The 23,831-nt window shown below is 31.6% G+C and overlaps 1 protein-coding gene across 5 annotated transcripts in view; it reads left to right on the top strand.

Annotated features, from left to right (window-relative positions):
- The window catches only part of NECTIN3 (nectin cell adhesion molecule 3), a 196,160-nt gene that overhangs the window by 61,551 nt on the left and 110,778 nt on the right, over positions 1-23,831 (top strand). For 3 of the 5 annotated variants that reach the window (XM_070787560.1, XM_070787552.1, XM_070787565.1), the window contains exons 5-7: positions 1,875-2,026; positions 20,164-20,302; positions 23,111-23,195. In XM_070787560.1, the coding sequence (XP_070643661.1) occupies positions 1,875-2,026; positions 20,164-20,302; positions 23,111-23,195 (376 nt within the window). Of the gene's footprint in view, positions 1-1,874; positions 2,027-8,653; positions 10,478-20,163; positions 20,303-23,110; positions 23,196-23,831 lie in introns of those variants that run through there. The other 2 variants (XM_070787549.1, XM_070787562.1) reach the window with 1 other exon arrangement.

Raw genomic sequence — 23,831 nt, forward strand, 5'->3', positions numbered from 1 at the left:
GATGGTATGGGGAGGGAGGAGGGAGGAGGGTTCAGGATGGGGAACACATGTATACCTGTGGCAGATTCATTTTGATATATGGCAAAACCAATACAATATTGTAAAGTTAAAAAAAAAAAAAAAGATGTGTGATAGGGTATTTCTGAAAGTCATACACTTCTGAGTTCTCATTCTAGTGTCTGTACTTGGAGCAGTTGTTTGAATAAATCATTTAACCTTTCTAATCCTTTGTGTCCTCATTGATAATAGTACTCCATAGAGTTTTTGTGAGGGTAAAGCTGATCAATCTAAACCATGTAGTGTAGGTACAAGAGCCTGTAAGGTGTTTAGCTTGTCCTTTGTTGTGAGTTTAATATGGTATTTATATTTTTCTAGCTTATTTGAATAAGCACTTTTAAAGGATTATAAGCCATTTTTATATTTCTCAGAATTAAAGGGATTAGAATTTAGGGCCCAAAGTACAGAGCTAATTGGTAAGATACCTAGACTTCATATTCATTCTTGTACCTAGAGAAAGAGTTCACCTTTTGAAAGCTGATGTTTGTAAAAGTGTTCTTTCCAAGGTCCTTTTAAGAAGAAGATAGGAAGTTTTTGTTTTTTAAATAATTTAAGAATATTACCTTTACCCTTCAGTGCTAAATTAAGTCATAGCAACTCTAAAAGGTTTTATTGATTGTTTGGATCACAGAACAAAATCCTGTCTCTAGTGTTGATTTGTTTCTTTGTACCTTTTCAATGTTCTTTGTTCTTACTCCCTTTGTAATTAGTTGGTCTACTAATGTGCTTAGATCACGGAAAACAAGGACCAAATCTTTCTTACTTGTGCATTTCAGCAACACTAGCAGAGCAGAGTATGGTAGATGGTTAAGTTCTTAATAATTTAAATAATGGATGACTGAGTGAATGAGTAAATGAACTTTTTGAAAATCTGCTTAACTCAAACTATAGTACTAGTTGAGTACCTGGGTTTACTTCACTTTTTATCCTCTTATCTTAATAAAAATAATTTATGGGCTGAAAAAACACTTTGAAAATAAAGACTTAATTGGTTCCTCCTCCCTCCACAGTGGGATATACCCTAACATGGAAAAATGATGTAAAACAGTTTACATTTAGTTCCATTGCAATGAATAGCTTTAGAGTTCTTACACTGAAATTTTATTCCTATTATACTTCATAGAGTAATGTGTACACCAGATAGAACCTTCTAGCCTAATTAGTATAAAAATCATTTTAAAAGAGTTATTATTGATAGCAAAGGTGCCTTGGTTTTTACTGTCACAGATACCTACTTTATGAATAAAATTATTTTGTAAGAAGACCCTTGGTGCTTTAGAAGTTAACCATCTTTGGAATATAGTGCAGTATAAATTTATTTGCTCAATATTAAATGTTACTCTTTAAATATGTTACAGAGGTGCTAAAATATTAACATGTGCTAAAATGATGACTTTCACTATGAAAATTATAGATACATCATGTATGGATTCATAATTCACTGAGAATTATTTTAATTCTTTTAAGACTATGGGTATGTTTTTAAATACTTCTAATTTTCCAGTTTTCTGAATATAATTCTTTAAAAATCAATAGTTTTTTCTCTCCTCTCCTATTCCCTCTAATATGTTAGCCTAGCTTCACTTATATGAATTGATATTTTGAAAGAATGGGTGTTTAAATGGGTGTTCTTTATCTGTTGGTTCATCTCTACTAAAATGAAAATTCATAACTTACATGCTTTTATTTCATAGTGAATTTTACCTAAAGGATGCTGATTCTTTCTCTAACAACTGGAAAGTGTAATATCTTACTTAAATAGTTGTGTCAGTGAATAGAATCTGAAGGTATTTAATTTCATGCTTTTTAAAATCTAGGTTAGATGGACAGTGGCCTGATGGTTTATTGGCTTCAGACAATACTCTTCATTTTGTCCATCCACTGACTTTCAATTATTCTGGTGTTTATGTCTGTAAAGTGACCAATTCGCTTGGCCAAAGAAGTGATCAAAAGGTCATCTATATTTCAGGTAAGTTACTATCTACTCACAAAATGAATTATGTAGATTATTTCTATAACAACAGTAATAACAATAGCACTATGATGGAGGCAGTAATTTGTACTTGTGAAGATACATATTCCTCAGTGTGAGGTTTTCCAAATAATCTAAAAGAGATGTGATAAAGTAACTCTACCTGAAATTCATATAATAAAGTAGCATTCCATGACTTAAAAATTGTCAAAATGTCTACACAGTAACTTCATATACATTTTAAGACCTATGCATATAGCTGATTTTTTAGTTATAATATTGCATATAGTCTGTACCTTTCTAGATTCTTTTGTATTTATACCAAAAATGAATAGTGGATTTTTTGTTTGCTTTTGGCAGCTATTCTGCACACAAGTGTCTTTAATAAATAAAATATCCATTTTGATGACCTTTCTTATTAAATATCATCGTCACTCAATATGAGATTATGCCTTATTGAGTTACTAAGAGGTGAAGTGGGCATGCTACTGAAAATGTGCTGATGAAATAAAATTTAAGGTGTTTTTTCTGGTTGGTCCATAAGCCACTAAGAACTTAGATTTTATGCATTTCATTTGTTTCGCTGTGAATGTTTTCATCAGTTTGAGTATAAATTTGGGTTTTTACAAAACATAGTTGGAGCTAAAACTATATTTTTCCTGGGTGTGGCTATAAATAAATTATCAGTGGAATGCTTATTTATAAAGATGATATAAATATTTTAAGCATCTCCTTCTTGACTATAAGAATGTAGTAATCTTTATTCTAACAAATGGAAAATGAGAGGAAAAAGGAAGAGAACCTTGAGAAATATAGGTTTGTATAGTAATTTGATAATAGATATTAAGAGTTTTATCTCTGTTCAGTCTAAAACTAAATTTTTTAAAATTGAACTAGACTTAATTTACATGTTTTGGGTGTACAGCAAAGTGATTCAGTTTTATATATGTACATATATATATTCTTTTTCAGATTCTTTTGCATGATTTTAGAGAAATTTTAAGCTTGCATTAATGTCACATTCTTTGTGCTCTGTGATCTCTTAATCTAAGAACAGTTCCCCATATTATTTTGCATGGTATTTATCACAGTTTGTAGTTGTATACTTACCTGTTTACCTATTATCTTTCTTCATATTTAAACAATCTGTATTTGCTTTATTATTGTATTCTTAGCACTTAGTGCCTGGCACATGGTAGGGACACAAGTTTTTTTTTTTTTTTTCTTGCATGTATCAGATTAGAGTTTTGTGCATCTCTACCTAGTCTTTCCTGCCAGTAGCAGTGCTTTGATATAAATGTATTAGTATATTAGTCTACTTTTCTTCCCATAGAGGTTTTTTGTTAGAAAAGAACTTTGAAGCCACAGGAAATCCATATTTAAAATGTAGTTACCTAAGGACTGCATACTTATTATTTCTGTTGTACAAAATTTGGTATGGAATATTACTTATAAATCCTAGGCTCAATGTATTCCAATTTTGTAATCTTTTTAAATATCAAGGCTCAATTTTAGCATCTTATCAATTGGTGATTTGCCAAATTTATATCATTGGTATTCTGGGTCCATTTCCCAGTACTGGTTACTTGTGTGTCCCACTGTCTATTAGTGACCCTTAACTCCTTATGGGGGCTTCAGTGGTGCCACTAGTGGTAAAGAACGCTCCTGCTAATGCAGGAGACATAAGAGATGTGGGTTCGATCGCTGGATTGGGAGGATCACTTGTAGGAGGACATGGCAACCCATTCCAGTTTCTTGCCTGGAAAATCCTGTGGTCAGAGGAACCTGGCAGGGTATAGTCCATAGGGTCACAGCGTCTTACACGACTGAAGCAACTTAGCATGCACACACAACCCCTTATATATAGAAGTATAATTTGCATTCAAAACTGAGTTCTCATCTTTCTTATGCCTTTTGCCATGAAATCTCTTCCTCTAGTAGTCTTTGTTTGTCTTTTAGTCATTGGTATCTCTGTCAGTACGTTTGCTTAGGGCATGAAATCCTTGATACTTATTCTTGATTTTGATTTTTTTTCTCATACCACACCCCATCCATCAACAAATTGGTCTGAACTTTCTCATTATGTTATATACAAAACCTTACCAATTCTCTACTTCCTTTGCCAGTATTCTGGCACAAACCATCAGCAACCCTTGCTTCTCTATAGAACAGTCATTTAATATTCCTACTCTTCAGCCTGTCATCAATTGAGCGGCCAGATTAACCCTTTTAAAGGACGTGCCGGATCACGTCAGTCGTCTACTCCAGACTTTTCATGGACTTCCCATTTTGCCCACGATGAAAACCAGATGTTTACAGTGATTTGTGAGCTCTATACATGTTCTGGTGCTAGATTATCTTTTTGAGCTCACCTCTTATTAATAGCTCTTGCTTGCTTGGCTTCAGTCATACTGGCCAGTTTGCTGTTTTTGAACACAATAGGTACATTTCAGAGTCATTGCCTTTGCTGTTTCCACTGCTGAGAATACTCTTCAGATGTCTTCATACCTCTTTCCCTCACTTCCTTTAAGTGTTTGCTCATGTATCACCTACACACACACACACACACACACACACACACACACACACACTCAAGTCGCTCAGTCGTGTCCGACTCTTTGTGACCCCATGGATTGTAGCCCACCAGGCTCTTCGGTTCATGGGATTTTCCAGGCATGAATACTGGAGTGGGTTGCCATTTCCTTCTTCAATCACCTTCACAACTGTATTTAAGATTGAAACTCCTCTCTTCTCACCCCTTTACTACTGTCTGTCTTTCATCTCTCTGTCTTATTTTTTTCTCTGTGGTACATATTACCATGTGATAGACTACATATTTGGTTTTATTTATATGTGTGCCTGTTTTTATCCCCACTGGAACATATGTTCTTGAAGGCAGGATTTTTGTCTGCTTTAATCAATACTATATTCTGACCAATTGCAGCAATATTTAACACATAACAAGTGTTCAGGAAACTTTTGTTGCATGCATGAATACATTTAAGAAGAAAACAATCAAGAAAGAATAAAAAATTGTGAATCTGCCTTTATGTAATTTTATTTTTCTTGACAAAAGTCCTAATGTAACACTGATGATAAACTTTACACATTTTAAAATCAGCTTCTACCAAGTCTTATAAGAGTGGATATGACATTTTGAGTAAATATGAAAAATCTAATTATCATTAAATACTTCAGAAAAAGATGGCATTATATGAGATGGTTTTCTTTAAGTAATCATCAGGAATTAGACTTTACTTTTTTATCCATAGTCTTTAATACAGTATACCATGCTGAGTTTAGTTAACTCCGCTAAGAGCTTCTTAGTTATATCTAATATCTTAGATATAAATTGCCTTTCCAAAATGGCTAGTAAGGTCTACTTAGTAGGCTTTTATCATAATAAAAGGCCATAACTTACACAGTGAATGATCAGAAAGTTAGTCTTTTTTCATTGTGAGTTATATATTCTTGTTTTTCTCCAGGACAACATTTTTATCTCAAAAATAAAATTTATATTTTAAAATTTCAGTACTGATTTTTAGAAATATTTGTAAAATGAGTATATCATATGACTGGAGACTAAAAGGTAACCCAGAACAGAATAGAATTATTAGCTCTGAGAGAAGTTATTTGAAATTTTGTTATACATTTTCCCACATTGGCATAATTTTTATATATTCAGGATCCAAGATTGCAATATACAACTTTAGTTATTACTCATCATGGTACAATGACTCTGTCCAATACTAACTGACTGCATGAAATTGTGTTTTTCTAGTTGCTTTTGATATGGGTTTTTTCTCCTGATACCTCTTACTTCTCTGAGAAGAGAGAAGCAAATTTTCATGTATCACATAAGTTCCCTCATGCCTTAAAAAATCAAAGTATATTCCTTTGCAGATCTTGAATTTCAAATCAAATTGATTTGATCCAGACATATTAAACACACTTAACTTAGCAGTCCTTAAATTTTAATGTTTATAGATTTTGTTTATTAACAACTTATATAGTCTGAAAGAAAAAGGAACCAATTCATTCCATTTTTAACATAATAATTATTAGGCTAAAACATAGCTACAGAGGTTTTGCTGGACTATTTGTTTTCCTATTTGGCAGGACTCAGTTCGTTTGAAAAGGGAAGTTGAGAAGTTGGATATGGAGAACTCAGAATCTACTAGCTTATTACATTTGTTATGTATTTATTTACCACATTTAGCAAAGAATATTAAAAAAAAACTGCATTAATACAGAATGCTGCTGGGAAGGATTTCTAAATCTTGATAAATAAGTAGCTGTTAGTTGCCTCATTTCACAAATATGACTCTCACAGTAATTATTTTGGAGTAGAGCAAAATTGGAAAGCAGGAATAAATGTCTCATGTGAATCATCATATGTCTGTTGCTTAAGATACAAAATACAAAGTTTAGTAAAAGTCCCTTTTTCGTGGAATTTATTGATAGTGAGGCTATTCTGTTTTTTCGTTTCTTTTTTTTTTTTTTTAATAGTTAAGGAGATGGTAGGTTAAAAAAAAATTCTAAAACCACTGACTAAATAAGAGTTTTAAAATTTTTTTGGGGGGGGGGTTATTGTTTTTTTTGTAGTTAGATTTTCTGAAAGCTGTATTTTGTTAAATCTCAGTTAAATAAACAGATGTCCATTTGTGTTTACATAAAGAACATTGCAAGTAGAAATAAATGTTGGTGATTTTTTAAAGAATACTTCATAAAAATGTACAGTTACGTATCTTATGTTTGGTGAGAACGCAGGTGTACTATTCTGAGAAGAATACCATTTCATTAAGAGCTATCACAAACTTAGAATTTTAAATCATTAATTAGGTAATTTGTGTTTTTGTTTAAACATGCTGATGCCCGTTTATTATAATACTTTTTCTTTGGTAATCATTATAAAGACGACATTGAATACGTAAAACTTTTCCATTAGTCCTTCTTAGAAAATACATGAGTTATCTTATAAATGATTAATTTTTACTATCCTGGTTCTGTGAGGTTGGATTGGATTATATGAGGTTTTACTACTTTTATAGTGCAAATGATCCTACTGTTCCACAATTTTAAGATTGAATTTATTCAGCTAGTGATTATGTTCTCACAAATTGAAACTCTTTGTTGATTCACTTACATATACTATGATAAATAATATTCACTTCAAGGTACTTGACTGGATTGCCTGTTATATTGGTTTACACTCATAGGAAATTACTTATAATGTACTTGTTACATTTTATACTGTACTTGCTAAATTTTTACCACATTCTGTACATATGGCATTCCGTGATGAAACCTGTTTCAGTAAGTATTTTTCTTTAGCTTGTAATTTTAGAATAACTTACCCCATGTAGATTTAGTATTTTTCTAACAATCACTTTTTAAAAGCTCTGTCAGTACCACTCATTTAAAAAATAATTATAGGAGATTATCATTTGGATCATTTTTTTATCAGTGAAGAAATTCAAGAATTTAAAACTCATCCTTTCTTCAAACTCTAGAATTTTGTGTAACATGATCTGCAAATACCACTTAATTGATAATTAACCAATCTTTATTTTTTACTATTTATGTTTAGTTGCTTTTTAATATTAATGGCTATTTACTCTATAATCTAATGGCAATACACAGGGTCATTTGCATCTAATATTTAAGTATCATTAGAATGTTCTCTCTAAAATATTAGCTGCTCTTTTTAAGACTCCATCCTAAAGCAGTGTGACATTGAATTCTGCAGATGTGGTTGAAATTTCTTAAATTTCCTTAATGTTCAGATATCTTACCCGTGGGATATAGACATGATGATGATATTTTTATAACACTTTATAACATGCTTTTTCTTTGTCTGTTAGTCTCATTTGATAAAAGCCCATGATTGGCTAACATAGTATAAATATGTACTTTTTATTTTTTTAATCACTAAATAATGGTATATACTGCATACATGCTTTCTAAAATTTAAAGCATTTTCTTTATTTAAAGAAAATATTTTTGAGAGAATTATTAAGCCAACAGCTTATACTATGGCCACTTAACAATCTATAGTTTTTCATTCTTTTAAAGATAAGTTCACCTCTTAATAAAGATTAACTTTATTAGGTAAAGGTGGATATTAAGAAAATACATGAAAATGAAAAAATGAATTTTTTTCATTCTTTTACTTTATTATTCCGTTACTTCTTTTTGCTACTGTACTGGCTAAGAAAATGTACATTTGAATGATTTGATTTAATTTTTTGATAATGATAATTCTTAAGCCAGCTGTATAGTATATATATAACATTTAAATAATAGTCTTCATTAAAAAAATATTTTTCTTAGAGTACAGTATTGTGCTTAACTTGGAATAGAAAATTTAGGATTTACACCATGCATAATTTTTCACTTCTTATGTGATTGGTAACTGACTTAGTGTCAGTTTTGTTATTAAAATACGTATATATATATATATAAGTATCACTACCCTCTGATCTTAAATTAAGAATGAAAAACTATTGTTACTATGAATATTTATTTTCATTAACTGTGCTGTCTTTTCAACTTGCTGCTGAATCAGCCTGCATTGACATTCTTTGCCTTCTGTGTCTTGTCTATCTTTACTTTTTCCATTAGATCCTCCTACTACTACCACCCTTCAGCCTACAATTCAGTGGCATCCCTCAACTGCTGACTTCAAGGATCTAGCAACAGAACCAAAAAAATTGCCCTTCCCATTGTCAACTTTGGCAACAATTAAGGATGACACGATCGGCACGATCATTGCTAGTGTAGTGGGTGGGGCTCTCTTCATAGTACTTGTAAGTGTTTTGGCTGGAATATTCTGCTATAGGAGAAGACGGACGTTTCGTGGAGACTACTTTGCCAAGAACTACATTCCACCATCAGATATGCAAAAAGAATCACAAATAGATGTTCTTCAACAAGATGAGCTTGATTCTTACCCAGACAGTGTAAAAAAAGAAAACAAAAATCCAGTGAACAATCTAATACGCAAAGACTATTTAGAAGAGCCTGAAAAAACGCAGTGGAACAATGTAGAAAATCTCAATAGGTTTGAAAGACCAATGGATTATTATGAAGATCTAAAAATGGGAATGAAGTTCGTCAGTGATGAACAGTATGACGAAAATGAAGATGACTTAGTTTCACATGTAGATGGTTCCGTAATTTCCAGGAGGGAGTGGTATGTTTAGCAACCACTAAATATGACTTAATGTACAATGTTTCATTCATACTAGTTGATCATTTTCAGATTGTTCATACTTTTTCTTGGGGGAAGAATAAGCTTTTTCAACTTGATTTTCAAGCTTACTTTTTATATTCTGATTTGACAAATGGAAATGTAAAATCTGGGTTCAATGTATCTGAGCTGCTTTACAATTTTTTTTCAATGCTATACTACTGTCTCAAGATTTAAATTTTAATGCAGAGTACTTTATTGGTCTGAGGCACACAGGTAAGAAGAAATGTCCATTAAATGTATGACTTTTTGGTACAAAAATTAAAAGAAACAAAAAAAAAAGGAAACTACCTTGGCATTGTATATTAAATGTTTACCTAAGACTATATAATCTCAAGTATAATGTTTATTGAACATATACCTCTCAAAATTTATCACCACTAAATGATACTACATCTAAATTGACTATAAAACTAATTCAAGAAATGTTTATATATATTTTTAGTATACAAAAAATTCAGCCTGATGAAACACCTTTTCTTTTCAAACATTGTTTTCTATGTTTCTATACAAATGGAATCTTACCTCTGCATTTTAATGAGCCTTGCCATAATGACTGTAGAGTGGCTTTTCAAAGGTATTTTGTTGCACTAAAAACTGTGGTAGTAAACTCAGTGAACATGATGTGTGGAAGAGCATAATTAGCTGATCAATATTTTTGTCCAAAATACATTTAAGAGTAATAAAAACATGCCTTTTAAACATGATAATTATTACAATTTTTTTTCATCTCTGGAAGACAATGCTTATATTGTCATGCGAACGTTGGTACATGAAGTGGTAGTTTTGTTTTAATGCTTTATGTGCTAAATATAATAATAATGAGAAGATGGTACATAGTTTAATAGAGTGTAGAGAGGACATTTCACTATATGGAAAACCATGTAAACAAGCAAACAAGCATTGGAGTACCATTTTTTTAAAAATAAGACAGATGTTTCAGACAAGAATCTGTGCAAAGAATGTGGTAGACCATCTTGTTTTAGTCATTTATTGATGTTGTTCAAACGGGTAAATATATATAGGAAAAAATAGAATAAACTTGGAAATTTGAGATTTAATAAGAAAAAAAACTTAGTTATAGAACCAGTCACTAACACTTGCTGATGGATGTTGTCAAACCATCCCTTCTTTTCTCCTAAATGTTTGTATGTGTTTCAAGATTTTTGTTTTCCCAATTAAAACTGGAAACACCATGAGGTTTTTTGTTTTGATTTTTACATAATTAAGTTTATTCTTTCCAAAAATCATGCATCTTTTGCAAAAGAAATCTTTCCTAAATCTTCAAATGTGGATCTTCTTTGTGACGTAATTAAATTAATTCTGCAGTGGGAATCTATACAACTATAATAATGACAACTATTTTGTAGCCCATAGAATATGTTTTTCCTGTTGATGATTCATTTGAAAAAAGTCCTGTAGAATTGCCTTTAGGTGTTTTGCCATGGAATTAAAATAGAAGTTTGTAGGAGAACCCTAAATTGACTTATTTTATTAATAAAGACAAAGTACTTTTTTTTTTTTTTTTTGCCTTGTCAACCTACCCCTTCTCAATCTTCATCAAATCTAAAAAAAAATATTTTTATAAGGCAAAGTTCTAACATGTTCATAGAATTTTGCAAGTAGTGAAGGCTTTAATCTCAATGATTATAACTTAGTTTATTTTAACCAGCAGTATTTTGTGGAAGTTTGAAATCTGTTTTCTTTCTCTCCCTCAAAAGCTTAGTATAACAGTAAAGTATTGGTTAAGGATACAATTAACGTAAAATTCGATGATGTCTTGTTGAAAATATTTGTTCTAAATATAGCTTACCACTGAAAAATATTAAGATTCTTTGATCCAAATCATTGGAAGAAAAACTTTCTTGTAATACTCTATGATTGAAGTGACTTTTAATTTAAATTTTAGCAATGATATGGCCATAAAAAGATGAGTCTAAAGCTTTTTTTCTTTGGAAGATGTAAACTTGTGCCTTTTTTTAAAATCAAAATCTCATCTTTGGAACAGTGCTTTGAAGTGCTGTATGAATTTGAGAAGAGTAATCCCATTTAGAATATCATACAAATCTCTATTTGATCTGAAGGAAGTTAGCAGTGTTTCAGGAGCTGTATTTTAAAAGTATAAATATCTACTTAGTGATCGTGAATTTCATTTTAAATTGTGGTCATTGTGTAGTTAGGGCTTTTTGTTTGTTTAGTTTTTGCTGGTTTGTTTTGTTTTTGGCAGTAGAAGGTGACATGGAAAACTGCAAGTGAGTATTTGATATATTCTCTATCCTTAATCCAAAGCATTTAGCAAACTAAAAGACTTCAGAATTTTAAGAATCTGCTACTAATGCTTAAGACTTTCTGAAGCATTGCACTGTTGTTTATTAGAACTTTATGTATGTTTACTGTACATAGAGACTTGTTTGTAAGCATAGTCATATTAATAAACATTTTGTTAAATTAATTTTGAATATCAGTAATGTACACAGCTGACTGATGAGTTGAACTCCTACTCTCTTCTTGGAAAAGATGGCAGAATAGTTTTACTATATTTTGGCCATGTTTATATTTATTACTTTTATGTTTGGGCCGGCCGGTTTTTCATTTTTGTATTCACTTTAGAGTTTTCTTTCACACTGGTTAAAATACTTGTACAGTGAAGATTAATTCAACTCTTTTTCCCTTTTTTTTCCATTTTTATTGAAATGTCTTGAAACTTTAATAGGATAGGGGTTAACTTTAAAAGTGATATTTGAGAAGTACTTTATAGTTGAAAGATTTAGTATTTTACCATGTGCCTGAAAGGTTTCCATTTGATAAGTCTAACATTAAAGAAATCGTTAAGCTTTTTCAGTAGTAGTATTGCTTCTGATAGCCATAAATAGGAAAGTTTTATAATGGTATCCCTGGCTGAATGTTTAGCACAAGAGGCTGTAGGAAGTATAATGTATACGTGCAAAAATTGAGAGAAATGTAGCAATATTAGATGTGAAAACATCTGATTTGAGTTTGATTTTGCTTTTGGTAAATACTGCTAAAAACAAAAGTATGAACAAGAATTTATTAATGTGTGGAAGTAATCAATGTAAAGTATAAGAAAGAAATGGTACCCATATTGATTTTTTAATTTTAACGGGAATTATTTACAGATTGAATTGTTTTTCTTATTTACTTGTTGATGTACCATCCATAAAAAGCTCCTTTCTCAAATTTTTGGTATGTTGGGATATATTTAATTTTGATTTGTACCAGGGATTTTTTTTTTTTTTATCAAGTTACTTATCCGGTGGTAGCCCCAATAGCTGCGCAACAAATCTTTAAATAAAAGTTTTTTTAAAAAAATTCTTTAGAGGCATATTTCTGTAACAAGCCTATGGTTATGGATTACCTTCTTTGTCCCGAGAGAGAGCGAGTTTGTGTTTGTGTGTGTGTGTCTCTGTAACCTGCTGCTGCTGCTAAGTCACTTCAGTCGTGTCTGACTCTGTTCGACCCCAGAGATGGCAGCCCACCAGGCTCCCCCATCCCTGGGATTCTCCAGGCAAGAACACTGGAGTGGGTAGCCATTTCCTTTTCCAGTGCATGAAAGTGAAAAGTGAAAGTGAAGTCGCTCAGTCATGTCTGACTCCTAGCGACCCCATGGACTGCAGCCTACCAGGCTCCTCCGTCCATGGGATTTTCCAGGCAAGAGTACTGGAGTGGGGTGCCATTGCCTTCTCCCTCTGTAACCTAGTTCCCTTTAATTAATGATGTTTTGTGGAATTAGAAATGAATTAATTTCTCTTTCCAAACAAAACCATACCAGGTTAAGGATACAGTTAAATAAAATTTGAGGAACCATTTGGGCATGTTAACCATTATAAAATTTACTTCTAATTAATCATAGAATTCCTATCTCATATATACATATAATCAGTAACATTCCCCACAGTCATAAATTGTCTTATCTCTTTAGCCCTAGCAATTAAAATGTTTTAAGTGTTTTGCTGTGACTTTGACATCAGTTTTTTATATATTAACTTTCAGTTTGGAATTAACAAATTCCATAAGATATTTTTTAAGTTGACATTTAGTGTTTTTACTTATAGCTTATGAGCTGCTTCAAGTAGGAATAACATTGATTCTTATTCTCCTTGTTCCTTATTTCTGACCTTTAAAATTATAATACAGGGACTCCCTGGCAAGCCAGTGATTTAGACTCTCTGCTTCTACTTCAGAGGGCTTGAGTTCAGTCCGTGGTCAGAGAACTAAGATCACACATGCCCTCATATGCTGCATGGTGTAGACAAAAAAAATAAAAATTAAAAACTAAAAACTTGAAAGCCTAAAATACTTAAACCAAAACAAAATTGTGATACACTTTTCCTCTAAACTTTAAACTATTTTAGAGCAAGCAGCATAGTTTTTTTCCCCCCAAATAACATACAATTTGATTGAATTAAGTTTGATTTCATTCTTATTATACCAATAAAAATTCATGCACAAAAGAATCATTGAATAGTGTACAAAATATACCAACTTTTCTGTTTTTAGATTGTTTCTATTAATGCATTTGTTTTCTTCTGTTATATTCCAATAAGCACTGTTTTTTAAAAAACGTGTTATCTTCTTTGAATTGAGTAGTGATAGATTTCCATCAAGAGCTTAAAACCAAGATTGCTTTCAAAAGCTTTTGCTATATACCTATGCTTGGAATCATTTCTTTTCTTGAACTTTGATAATAGTTTTATCATGTTCACTTCAATTTCTAAAGATAAAACGATTCAGTTTTCTGATGTTTTATTTCACTTGCCTTGGGTTGGCCACAAAGTTCATTTATATTTTTCCATAAGATGTTGCAGAAAAAATGAGAATGAACTTTTTGGCCAACCAAATAGCTTTTATTCTGGCTGGGCACTGTGGATGAAACCTAGTGAAAGTTGAGTAAAGAATAAGTTATTCTCAAAACTTGAGACTAATTCAAGACCTCATTCCCTTTCATGCATTATATTTCTATATAGACATGATATCCTAATTTTCATAGTCTCAGTTATGAGAAATATCTCAAGAAAAACCTAGTCTTAAAGGGACAGTTTCATCTAAAAGTTAGAGGTAACAAAACCTAGAGGCTTTGACTTTTTAAAAAAGTTATTTAAAAATATGCAAAAGTAAGACAGAATAATGAAAGGAATGTTCATGTACCTGCTTCAGTTATTGTCCATTCATGGTCAGTCTTGTTTCATTTAAACTCCGGTCTGCATAGTCCCTCCTGCCATTATTATTAGTTCATCTGTAAGTATGTCAGTCTGTAACTTGAAAGATAAGGAACATTTAGAAAAAGTAATCACAGATTCATTACTCTGCCGAAATGAATCATTCCTAATATCAAGTATCCAGCTACTGTTTAAATTTCTAATCATCTCTTTTTACAGTTTTAGCTAGTAACCAAATATGATCCACACATTGGTTGGTTGAAATGTCTTTTAATCTGTGTGTTCTTTATGTGCTGTTTCCCACTCCCACACTTCTCCCATGCAACATTTTGGGAAGAAACAGCTTCATTTGTCTTGCAGTTTTCCAGTTTGGATTGTGCCAGTTGCCTGCTCCTTTTGCTTGCATCTCTTGACAGATCTAGAGCCTTGATAAGATTAATGCTTAATTTTTGGGAGCAAGGTTACTTCTTAAGTGGTGGTGTTTCTCCATCAGGCACATAGTACCTGGTTTTCTTGCAATATTAGCAGCAATTTGATGCTCAAAGCCTAAACTTAGTGACAGGGAACCTATATAACATCTAGATCTATTAATTCTGTTTTTTACCATACCATGTACTTTGATGTCTTAGTGACTATATTCATGCTGCTCCCTTGACCTGAAATTCCATTTCCTCCCTTTGCTGTACTGGGAAATCAGTCTGTATTCAAGGTCCAGTTCAAATTACAGCTCAGTGAAACTTTTCCCTTCATAAGTTAATAACTGCTCTTCATAATCCTTTTTTATCAACCTATATCTCCTCTACTGTAATACCACATTATTCTAGTTATTAACTATCTTCTCTAGGTTAGTGGTCTTCAATGGAACTTGACTGTACCTATCAGTTAAGACTTCGTATGTACTCCTCATATGTAGAGTTTATAAATTATATGTGTGCTACCATAGAAGTTTGCTATATGCATTATAAAATATTCAAAAGTGAAAATTTTTAAATTTGATAAAGTAACATTTTTAAAAGATTATTTTCACTAAAAGAGGAATCTTTGAGTAAATAATATAATCGTACTTCATTTTAAAAAGTTGGCTTTTTCCTCACTAAAACATTTTTGAGAAAAACCATACGATTGAATGTGCTTCATTTGTCTTTTCGTCTTGGTTTTACACTTTTTGATTCAGTGATTAAAAGTTGTAAGTCCATGTTGAGTATATTTTGACACTGGTTTTTATATATGAAAGCTCAGTTACCTCTCAGAAACAAGTAGATTCAATGAAAGATGTATATTTTTAGGGACCTTAACAGTTTTCATCCCAACTACTGTTTTTAGCGCTAGTCTTCATGTTCATGGTGTTTGGTTTTTCAGTGTCAATGCTAATCACCCTCATATTAGCTATTTCAGCCCATTATGGGTTTAGTGTGAGGTTTGTTAAAGAGGAGTGAATATAAATTTATATTTTATTTGGTTTCTAATTATTTTATCTGAGGGGGACTTGATTTGTCACATCTAATTAGGTTGCCATGGTTTTATTTCATAATGTAACATGCAGTTTAGGTATTAGGAGTAAGATATTTGCATTGCCATTTTGGAGGATTTTGTTTTATTATTTGTTCCTATGTTACTGGTGTTCCTTCTGTCAATTCTTTGCAGGAATGACATTTACCAAGAATAAATGCTTACTAGTATTTAACATGGGTTAACACTGATACCCTCACTTGGTTTATGAGTCAGATGTTCACTTGTCACATAGAGCACCCATGTCATGCCTCCTTTACATTTTTTATTTTTCATTAAATCTAGATAAATTTTTAGTTCAGCTGAGCTCCCATATGTCATAATACATCTGTCACAAGATGCGGACTATGATGAGGAGGACAACCAAGTGAAGATGTAATTGTCTGCTTTAATTCGGGACTGTCCAACTCCACACTCCCCATAGGATATCTTGGGTGCCCTATGTGGCAGGGTGCCACCTGATGCATGGACCTATTAGGGCTACCAGTGCCAATCCATATTAGTACAATGCTAATTTTTATTAAATGCCTTCTCCCTCTCTTTTATTTTTAGATAAGTGATCATTTCTTTCTATACTTTATTGAAAAATAAATAATTTTATGGATTCTCCAACACTGTTATGAGGATTTTGTTTGCTATTGCGAGGAGAGGGGCTGTAAATGTTACGTTTGCATTGCTAGCACTTAGAACAAGACATGACACACCTTAGGTTACTATTGGTAATTTGTTGGATGAAAATCTAAGGAGACCCTCCTGATCCAAATAGAGGACCTTCATTAAAAAGTAGTGACATAAATATATGGATGGATGTAGAGGCTTAGATGTCATATTGATAAGTGTTAAAAGGACTTTTTATGAAAAGTGAGAGTGGGGCATATTTATGGGGAAAATTGGTAATACAGTGACATGTAGTGTGGGAATAGTTATGTATTTTAACCCAAATAAAAGTTAGGAAGATAAATTTGTATAGTATATTAAGCTGTGAATTAGTTGATGGATTATATTAGTTTTGGTAAAGGAAATGAAGAAAAAGGGATGAAACTTAATGTTTCAGTTAATTGTTAAGATTTAGTGTTTTAACATAAGTATAATAAGGGACTATAAATTTCTATACTCAATTTAAAATGGTTTTAGCAAATTGCCAGAAACACATATTTTAGTCTATAGAATAGTATTTAACTTTTCAAAACTATAAAAGTGCCTCAGTTTCAGATGTGAGCACATATTTGAATAGCTTTTATGTAGTTTTATTCACTTATATCAGAGTGATAACATGGACTTTAGTTCAATTTAATATCTGTAATATTTATGTATATTTTTCAAAAAATAATGAAAGTTATTTGTAACTGATGTTTGATAGTTTTCTCCATAATCACCAAAATTTATGGTGTCTCTATATTTCTATGGATAGGGTATTTTGGTTGTACTGAAGGATGCTATTTTTCTGTTTTTGGAGGTGGTTTCCAATGTATATGGATTCATAAGCTGCCATGATAACAGGAATATGTTCTTTGGGGAGACATGCATCAGTCCTTTAATGCTAAATATTTGAATGTTTGTGTTTTTGTTTTCTGCTGCTTATAAACGTAAAATTAGATTTAGTAGAACATCTCCTAAAGTGATGGTAAGGTAATGTTGCTTCATGTCAATCACTCAGTAAACTAGCTTGATGTTTAAAAATGCCAAATTTTTATACATTTGCTTGCTTAATTTTTTTTTCTTCTGGTTTTGTTGGAATATAGAGACTATGTAGATTATGTGGGCAGGGATACAGGGAGGCAGTGTTGGGGCTAAATTCTCAAATTTTGTCAAAAATCTTTGACTTGAATGCAAGAAACTTTAGCTTTTCATTTACATTTCATACTAGTGTTCATCACCCGTTAATACCTTTAAAATCTTAATGCTCTTAAATGTATTATTTCTTTTCTTAATTAAATTTTGAAGAATTGAAAAATCAAAAAGAAAACATGAAATTATGGCATGTATGTACTTGACATAATTAGTTTACCTGTGTGGAGTATGATATCCAGTTGGTAAATGGATTCATACCTAAAATCTTAATTTGGACTGATTACATTCAAAAAGTAACCTGAGTGTTTGAAAAATAATTTCAGAAATATTACTATAAATATGGTATAACTTTGTCATTATCATCAAAATAAAAACACTCAAATTTAAATTCTCCATACATAGGGTCACTTTACTCCTTAGGAAAAGAAAAACTTCTCTTAAAGGGAAACTTTCGACTAGTGTGAAATAGGTAGCATACTTGACACACGGAGATTTTTAAAAAATTTTGCCTCTGACAAGGTGTATAATGTTGGTCAGATAACTTTTGCATTGTAACCTTAAAAGGTTTCAATTGGCCTATTGTTAAAACCTGAATACGAAACTAATTTATATGGTGGGAAAAAGTGATAGTATAGATGAGAAGATTAGCCCTATATCATCCCAAGTCTCTTCTACATTTATAAAAGCAGAGTATATTTGGCTTGGTTTTCAATTTTTTTTCTCATGTAGCACATATTCAAATGGAGTTAGTACTGGTTAGAGATACGTGCAACAATGAATGATGAATCAGGTATGTATTTAGCAAATGAGGGTAACCTTTTGAATGATGAAGCAGGTTATATTGTTTACAATAATTGTGTATCTTTAGATTCTATTCAGTATTTGAGTTATTGTTGAAATTGGTTACTTGGCACTCACGGGTATGAGATTTTTAGTCTAGAATAAAACTAATAAAATGACACATTAACAAACCCAAGATGTTAGTTTGCTAGGAAATTGGTAAAGAAGTGAAACATTCTTTTTAGCAATCTAAAACACCGCATGACTCACATTTGAATAAAAACAGTTGAAAAATACTCTTAAATACAGTATATTTGGAAATTCTATGATGGTAAGTAGATGAAATATTTCAAAACTGATAGTGCTTTGATTCTATTTAAATTTGTCATGTCTGGAGTCCAGTAGTAACTATTTAAGGATGTATGTGAGCATCAGTTTAATTGAAGACAAAAGAGCTCTTTATTTCCAAATAGGGGACCCAAAAGAAGAGATTATATTAGATATTACAAAAACCATTCTTTCCCCAAAAAGGCGTACGTAGGGTAGGGTAGAGGTTTGTGTCATGTCCTAACCTAGCTTTATTTCCTATTCATTGACTGAATGACCTTGGGCAGAACATTTAACATTAGAACAAAAGTATCTTCATTTATAGAATGTTACCTTAAATATCTTATTGGTTAGATAAATTGAGTATATTGAAGGTTTTTTGTAACTGATGGGTCATTCCTCAAAATTTAGCTATTGGGTGTAATACGGCTGAAATTGTCAAAATAATACCTATACATAAGGATTGATGGTTTTGTAATATCCATAATACTTATATTTGAAAATAACTTTAGTAAATTCTTTTACTTGGGAATTCATAAAATAAGGTGGCTTTAAAAAAAAAATGTGTGAAATGCTAACTAAAATACGTTTTTAAAATCCTTTCTTATAAAATTTTTATGATACAGGCTGGAAATGAGAAATTGATATTCAGAAATTATATAGTGTGTAGCCAGGAGATAGGGAGGAATTTACATAATTTTGTAGTAGAGACACTATCTTAAAGTGTACTATGTATTAAATGTGTGTTAATTAAGGGAAGTTATCTGCAACATGTACTGTTTTAGTCACATTTCTGTTTTAAAAACTTAAATTTTGCAATGTCAGCTTTTGACTGTTTATTACTAGAGAGCTAGGGTATTTTCTATTTTTTAGTGTTATTTTTCTTTTTCTTGAAGATTTTTGGTTTCTTCAATAGGATTTCTTTTAATATAATAAAAGCTGAATATGGTGTTGGCTAACTCCATTAAAGCATACTGAATAGTTTTTGTTTATCATCTTTTAGAATAAGAAATTAGTTTTCATCTTTTCTTCTTAAGACAAGCTTTCCCCATAGACTGTAGATTCAGTCATTCATACGTGACAAGGGATATTCTTTTCATAACTTTAAAAAAGTAAAGTTGGGAGTACTAAGGTTACATCTTGCAAAGAGTGTGTAAGCATTAAAAAGTAACATCAAGTTTGGGGTCTTCTTACCTTGTGGCTGGATAACATTCTTGCACATTGTAGAAATCAGAGGACAGGAATTCAAGAATTCTTTGTAAAATTGCTTGAAAAACCTAATTTTTGTTACTTTTCAGATGTTCCATTTAAGCAGACTTCTTCTATAGCCGTAGCTGGAGCTGTAATTGGAGCTGTCCTTGCCCTCTTCATCATTGCTATCTTTGTGACTGTGCTGTTGACTCCTCGAAAAAAGAGACCATCCTACCTTGACAAAGTGTAGGTAACTTTTTTGCTGGTGTTTAAGTCAGTCTTTATCATTACAGCTACTCATATGAAAAGTGTCTGAGGGATAGAAATAAAGATACTGTTAGGTATCTGTAAGATGGCTAGTTTTATCAGAAAGTCTCAAACTACATCTTGGTAAATAAACAGTTGCAAGTTGCATATTTGGCTATTAGAGACAAATACATTTTTTTTTTTTCCTACAGTATATTATACATCTTTCCAAATGGTAGCATAATGACCCTTTATGTTGTCCTGCCTTCTGAATAAAGATGCAAGTCTTCAATGAAGTAGTTGAAAGACAGATAAAAAGTCTTAGAAGTTTACTTATTTAGATTGTATATGCCTGTCTTATGTATAGATATAACTTAACTTGCAGCTGCCAAGTCATTAAATGTGTTGAGTTTTAAAGTTTTTATCTTAAAGAAATTTGATTTTGGTGAATTACAAAATGTGTATCTTTTTTATTTAAAGAGAAAGGAATGTTTTGGACCTAATCATTAGATAGAGTTATAAAAAAGAAATTACGTTTTGTTGAATAGTCAAAAGACTGATGTCCCAGTTCACTTAATTCCATCAGCAGCTTTTGTTACTTTACCTGTGAAATGTAAATAATACTTTTCCTGCTTACTTCACATGGCTTTAATAAGAGTAGAATAAGATGATGTTGTTTATGAACTGTGAAGTTCTATACAAATGGCATTATTTCTTGTGTGGTTATTAATGGTTTTATATGAAGATATAAGGCTAGCTCTCAAAGAATGTATTCTGTCTTCATAAATGCTTTGTGTATGTCTTTGCCTCTCTGGCACAGAACACAAATCTTTTGGGGTTAAAAGCACCTGGGTGACCTGCTTACCTCACACAGCTGTGGTAAGAGTAGAATAAGATGATGTTGTTTATGAACTGTGAAGTTCTGTACAAATGGCATTATTTCTTTAGCGTTTTTACATGAAGATATAAGGCTCTCAAAGAGAGTACTTCTGTCTTCATAAATGCTTTCTATATGTCTTTGCCTCTCTAATCTGGCACAGTTAGAGCATGAATCTTTTGGGGTTAAAAGCACCTGGGTATTAGTCTCAGGTCTATTATGATCGAGTTAATAGTATGACCATGAATGAATCACCTCCATGAACCTTGGTTTTCTCACCTAAATGACATATGGCACCTTGGAGCTATATATTTGCTGTAATTTTTATTACATTAAGGGAAATAATTACTTTAAATAAAAGAAATAAAGTACTCTTTCAGTCTGTTACCTGCGAGACTGAATTTCTTTAATATTTCAAGAGTAATTAACTGGTTTGTGGTTAAATTCATATTAGTTGCTGAATTATCTCAAGCTTTTCTATAATTTCAAAAACATACTTTACTAGTAGGCTAGTAATACATGTAATGTATTTTATTAATTGTTTGAATTCTAATCATTTAAAATATTATTTCATGACCACATTGATAAGTTATTAGACTACTGAGAATTTGTAATTTGGCCTCTATAGCTTTCATGTTCTTTATCTTTTAATATAGGTAAAGTTTTTTTTATTTACTAATCTTAATTACTGAAAATTAGTTATCTGTGATCTTCAAAAGTAAGAGTCTATATAAAAAGCTGCTTTCTAAAATGCAGAAAGCTACAAGATATTTTTAATTCTATTTTTGTTGTAATATAACAATTTAAAAATATATGAAAATAGTTTTGTTAGTAGATTAGGTCATTTTGGCAAAGGTAAACGCATTCCCCAAGGATATAATAGCCTGTGTTTGTTTCAGGTGGCAAGATTTATAATGGTTTGTAGATTGAAAATCTTAATTTACATGATCAATGTTCTAAGGGTGACCATGGCTTTTGAAAACTAATTTTAGAAGTATTTCCAAAATGTAGTATAAACTCATTTTTTCATTACCATTTTAAGATACGGTCTTTTGCTAAGCCGCTTCAATCATGCTCTCCTCTTTGTGACCCTATGGACTGTAGCCTGCCAGGCTCCTGTGTCCATGGAATTCTCCAGGCAAGGATACTGGAGTGGGTTGTCATGCCCTCCTGCATGGGATCTTCACAACCCAGAGATCCAACCCATGTCTCTTATGTCTCCTGTATTGGCAGGCAGGTTTTTTACCAGTAGCATCTCCTGGGAACTAAGTCTTTCAAATCACTATTATGACACTTTGGAGGAAAGTGTTTTCCATCACACAGTTGACTATTTTAAAATGTTGGTATGCATGGTCACATGTAAAAAATATACAATACTTAATTAGTCATATACTAGTGCTATGCTTAGTTGCTCAGTTATGTTCAACTCTTTGTGACCCCATGCACTGTAGCCTGCCAGGCTTCTCTGTCCATGGGGATTCTCCAGGCAAGAATATTGGAGGGGTTGCCATGCCCTCCTCCAGGGGATCTTCCCAACCCAGGCATCGAACCCAGGTCTCCCACATTGCAGGTGAATTCTTTACCGACTGAGCCACCAGGGAAGCCTAGTTATATACTAGATTGCTTGCTTAATAACAGTTGTCAAAAAATGATTCTATATGGGTTGCTTCTTTTTTTAAATTTTTGAAGAATTGTTTATTTCAGATTACTCCTAAACATTAGAACCTGTAAAGCTCGTTTACTTTTTTCCAAATATGATTAATGGAAATGTAAGAATTGAATTAAACATGTATACTAATACAACTATTAGTATGAGGAAAATATTCTCAAAACTTAAGAGAATCTTGATGGTTCCCCACTCCCCTTTTTTGTTTTGTTGTTTTGTCTTTTGTGAAATGTGGTAATCATATTTTTTAAACTTTTTCATGCAGGATCGACCTTCCACCCACACATAAACCACCTCCTAAGTATGAAGAACAGTCTCCCCCTTTGCCTCAGAAAGACCTTCTATATCAAGTAAGTATCCTTGAGTACACTTAAAATAAAATGAAATAAAATAAAAAATACGAAGTAGTGTTTGTTTCAAATTTTTCAATATTTATTTCTAAATATTATTTAGTCATTATACATTAAGTATTATACAATAATTTCTGTGAAACATTCAAGGAATCAAATTTAGTCTACAAATTGATTAAAAGAATTTATGGCTGGTATAGATAAAACAAATCAACACTGTATTAGGAGTACAAATTTTTGCTTAAAGCCTGTGACTGAAGACTTATTATTAATACAGTTTTATTGACATACAGATCTATTATATGCATTTTCCTATAAAATAAAAGAAAAATTGAATTTTAAGGTTTAATATGTGATGGAGCAGTTTTTCTCCTTGGCATATGTATTTTGTTTCTTTTCAGTATATGCAAGGTCTAAGTTTTTGCTTTTATTTAGCAACAAAAGGTTTATATTCCAATTTAAAATATTGGGTATGAATATTGGGCCCCATTTTACACTGATGATAATTTAAATTTTCTCTTAGAATCAGTTTACAGAAATTCATGTGAAAATACTGATTTAATCATTCTGTCTTAGATTCCATATCTAAACTAATATGCTCTACTTGGGAAAGTTTAAGCCAATGGAATGTTTGAA

This window comes from Bos indicus, chromosome 1 (assembly GCF_029378745.1).
Source record: "Bos indicus isolate NIAB-ARS_2022 breed Sahiwal x Tharparkar chromosome 1, NIAB-ARS_B.indTharparkar_mat_pri_1.0, whole genome shotgun sequence".
Classification (NCBI taxonomy): Eukaryota; Metazoa; Chordata; class Mammalia; order Artiodactyla; family Bovidae; genus Bos; species Bos indicus.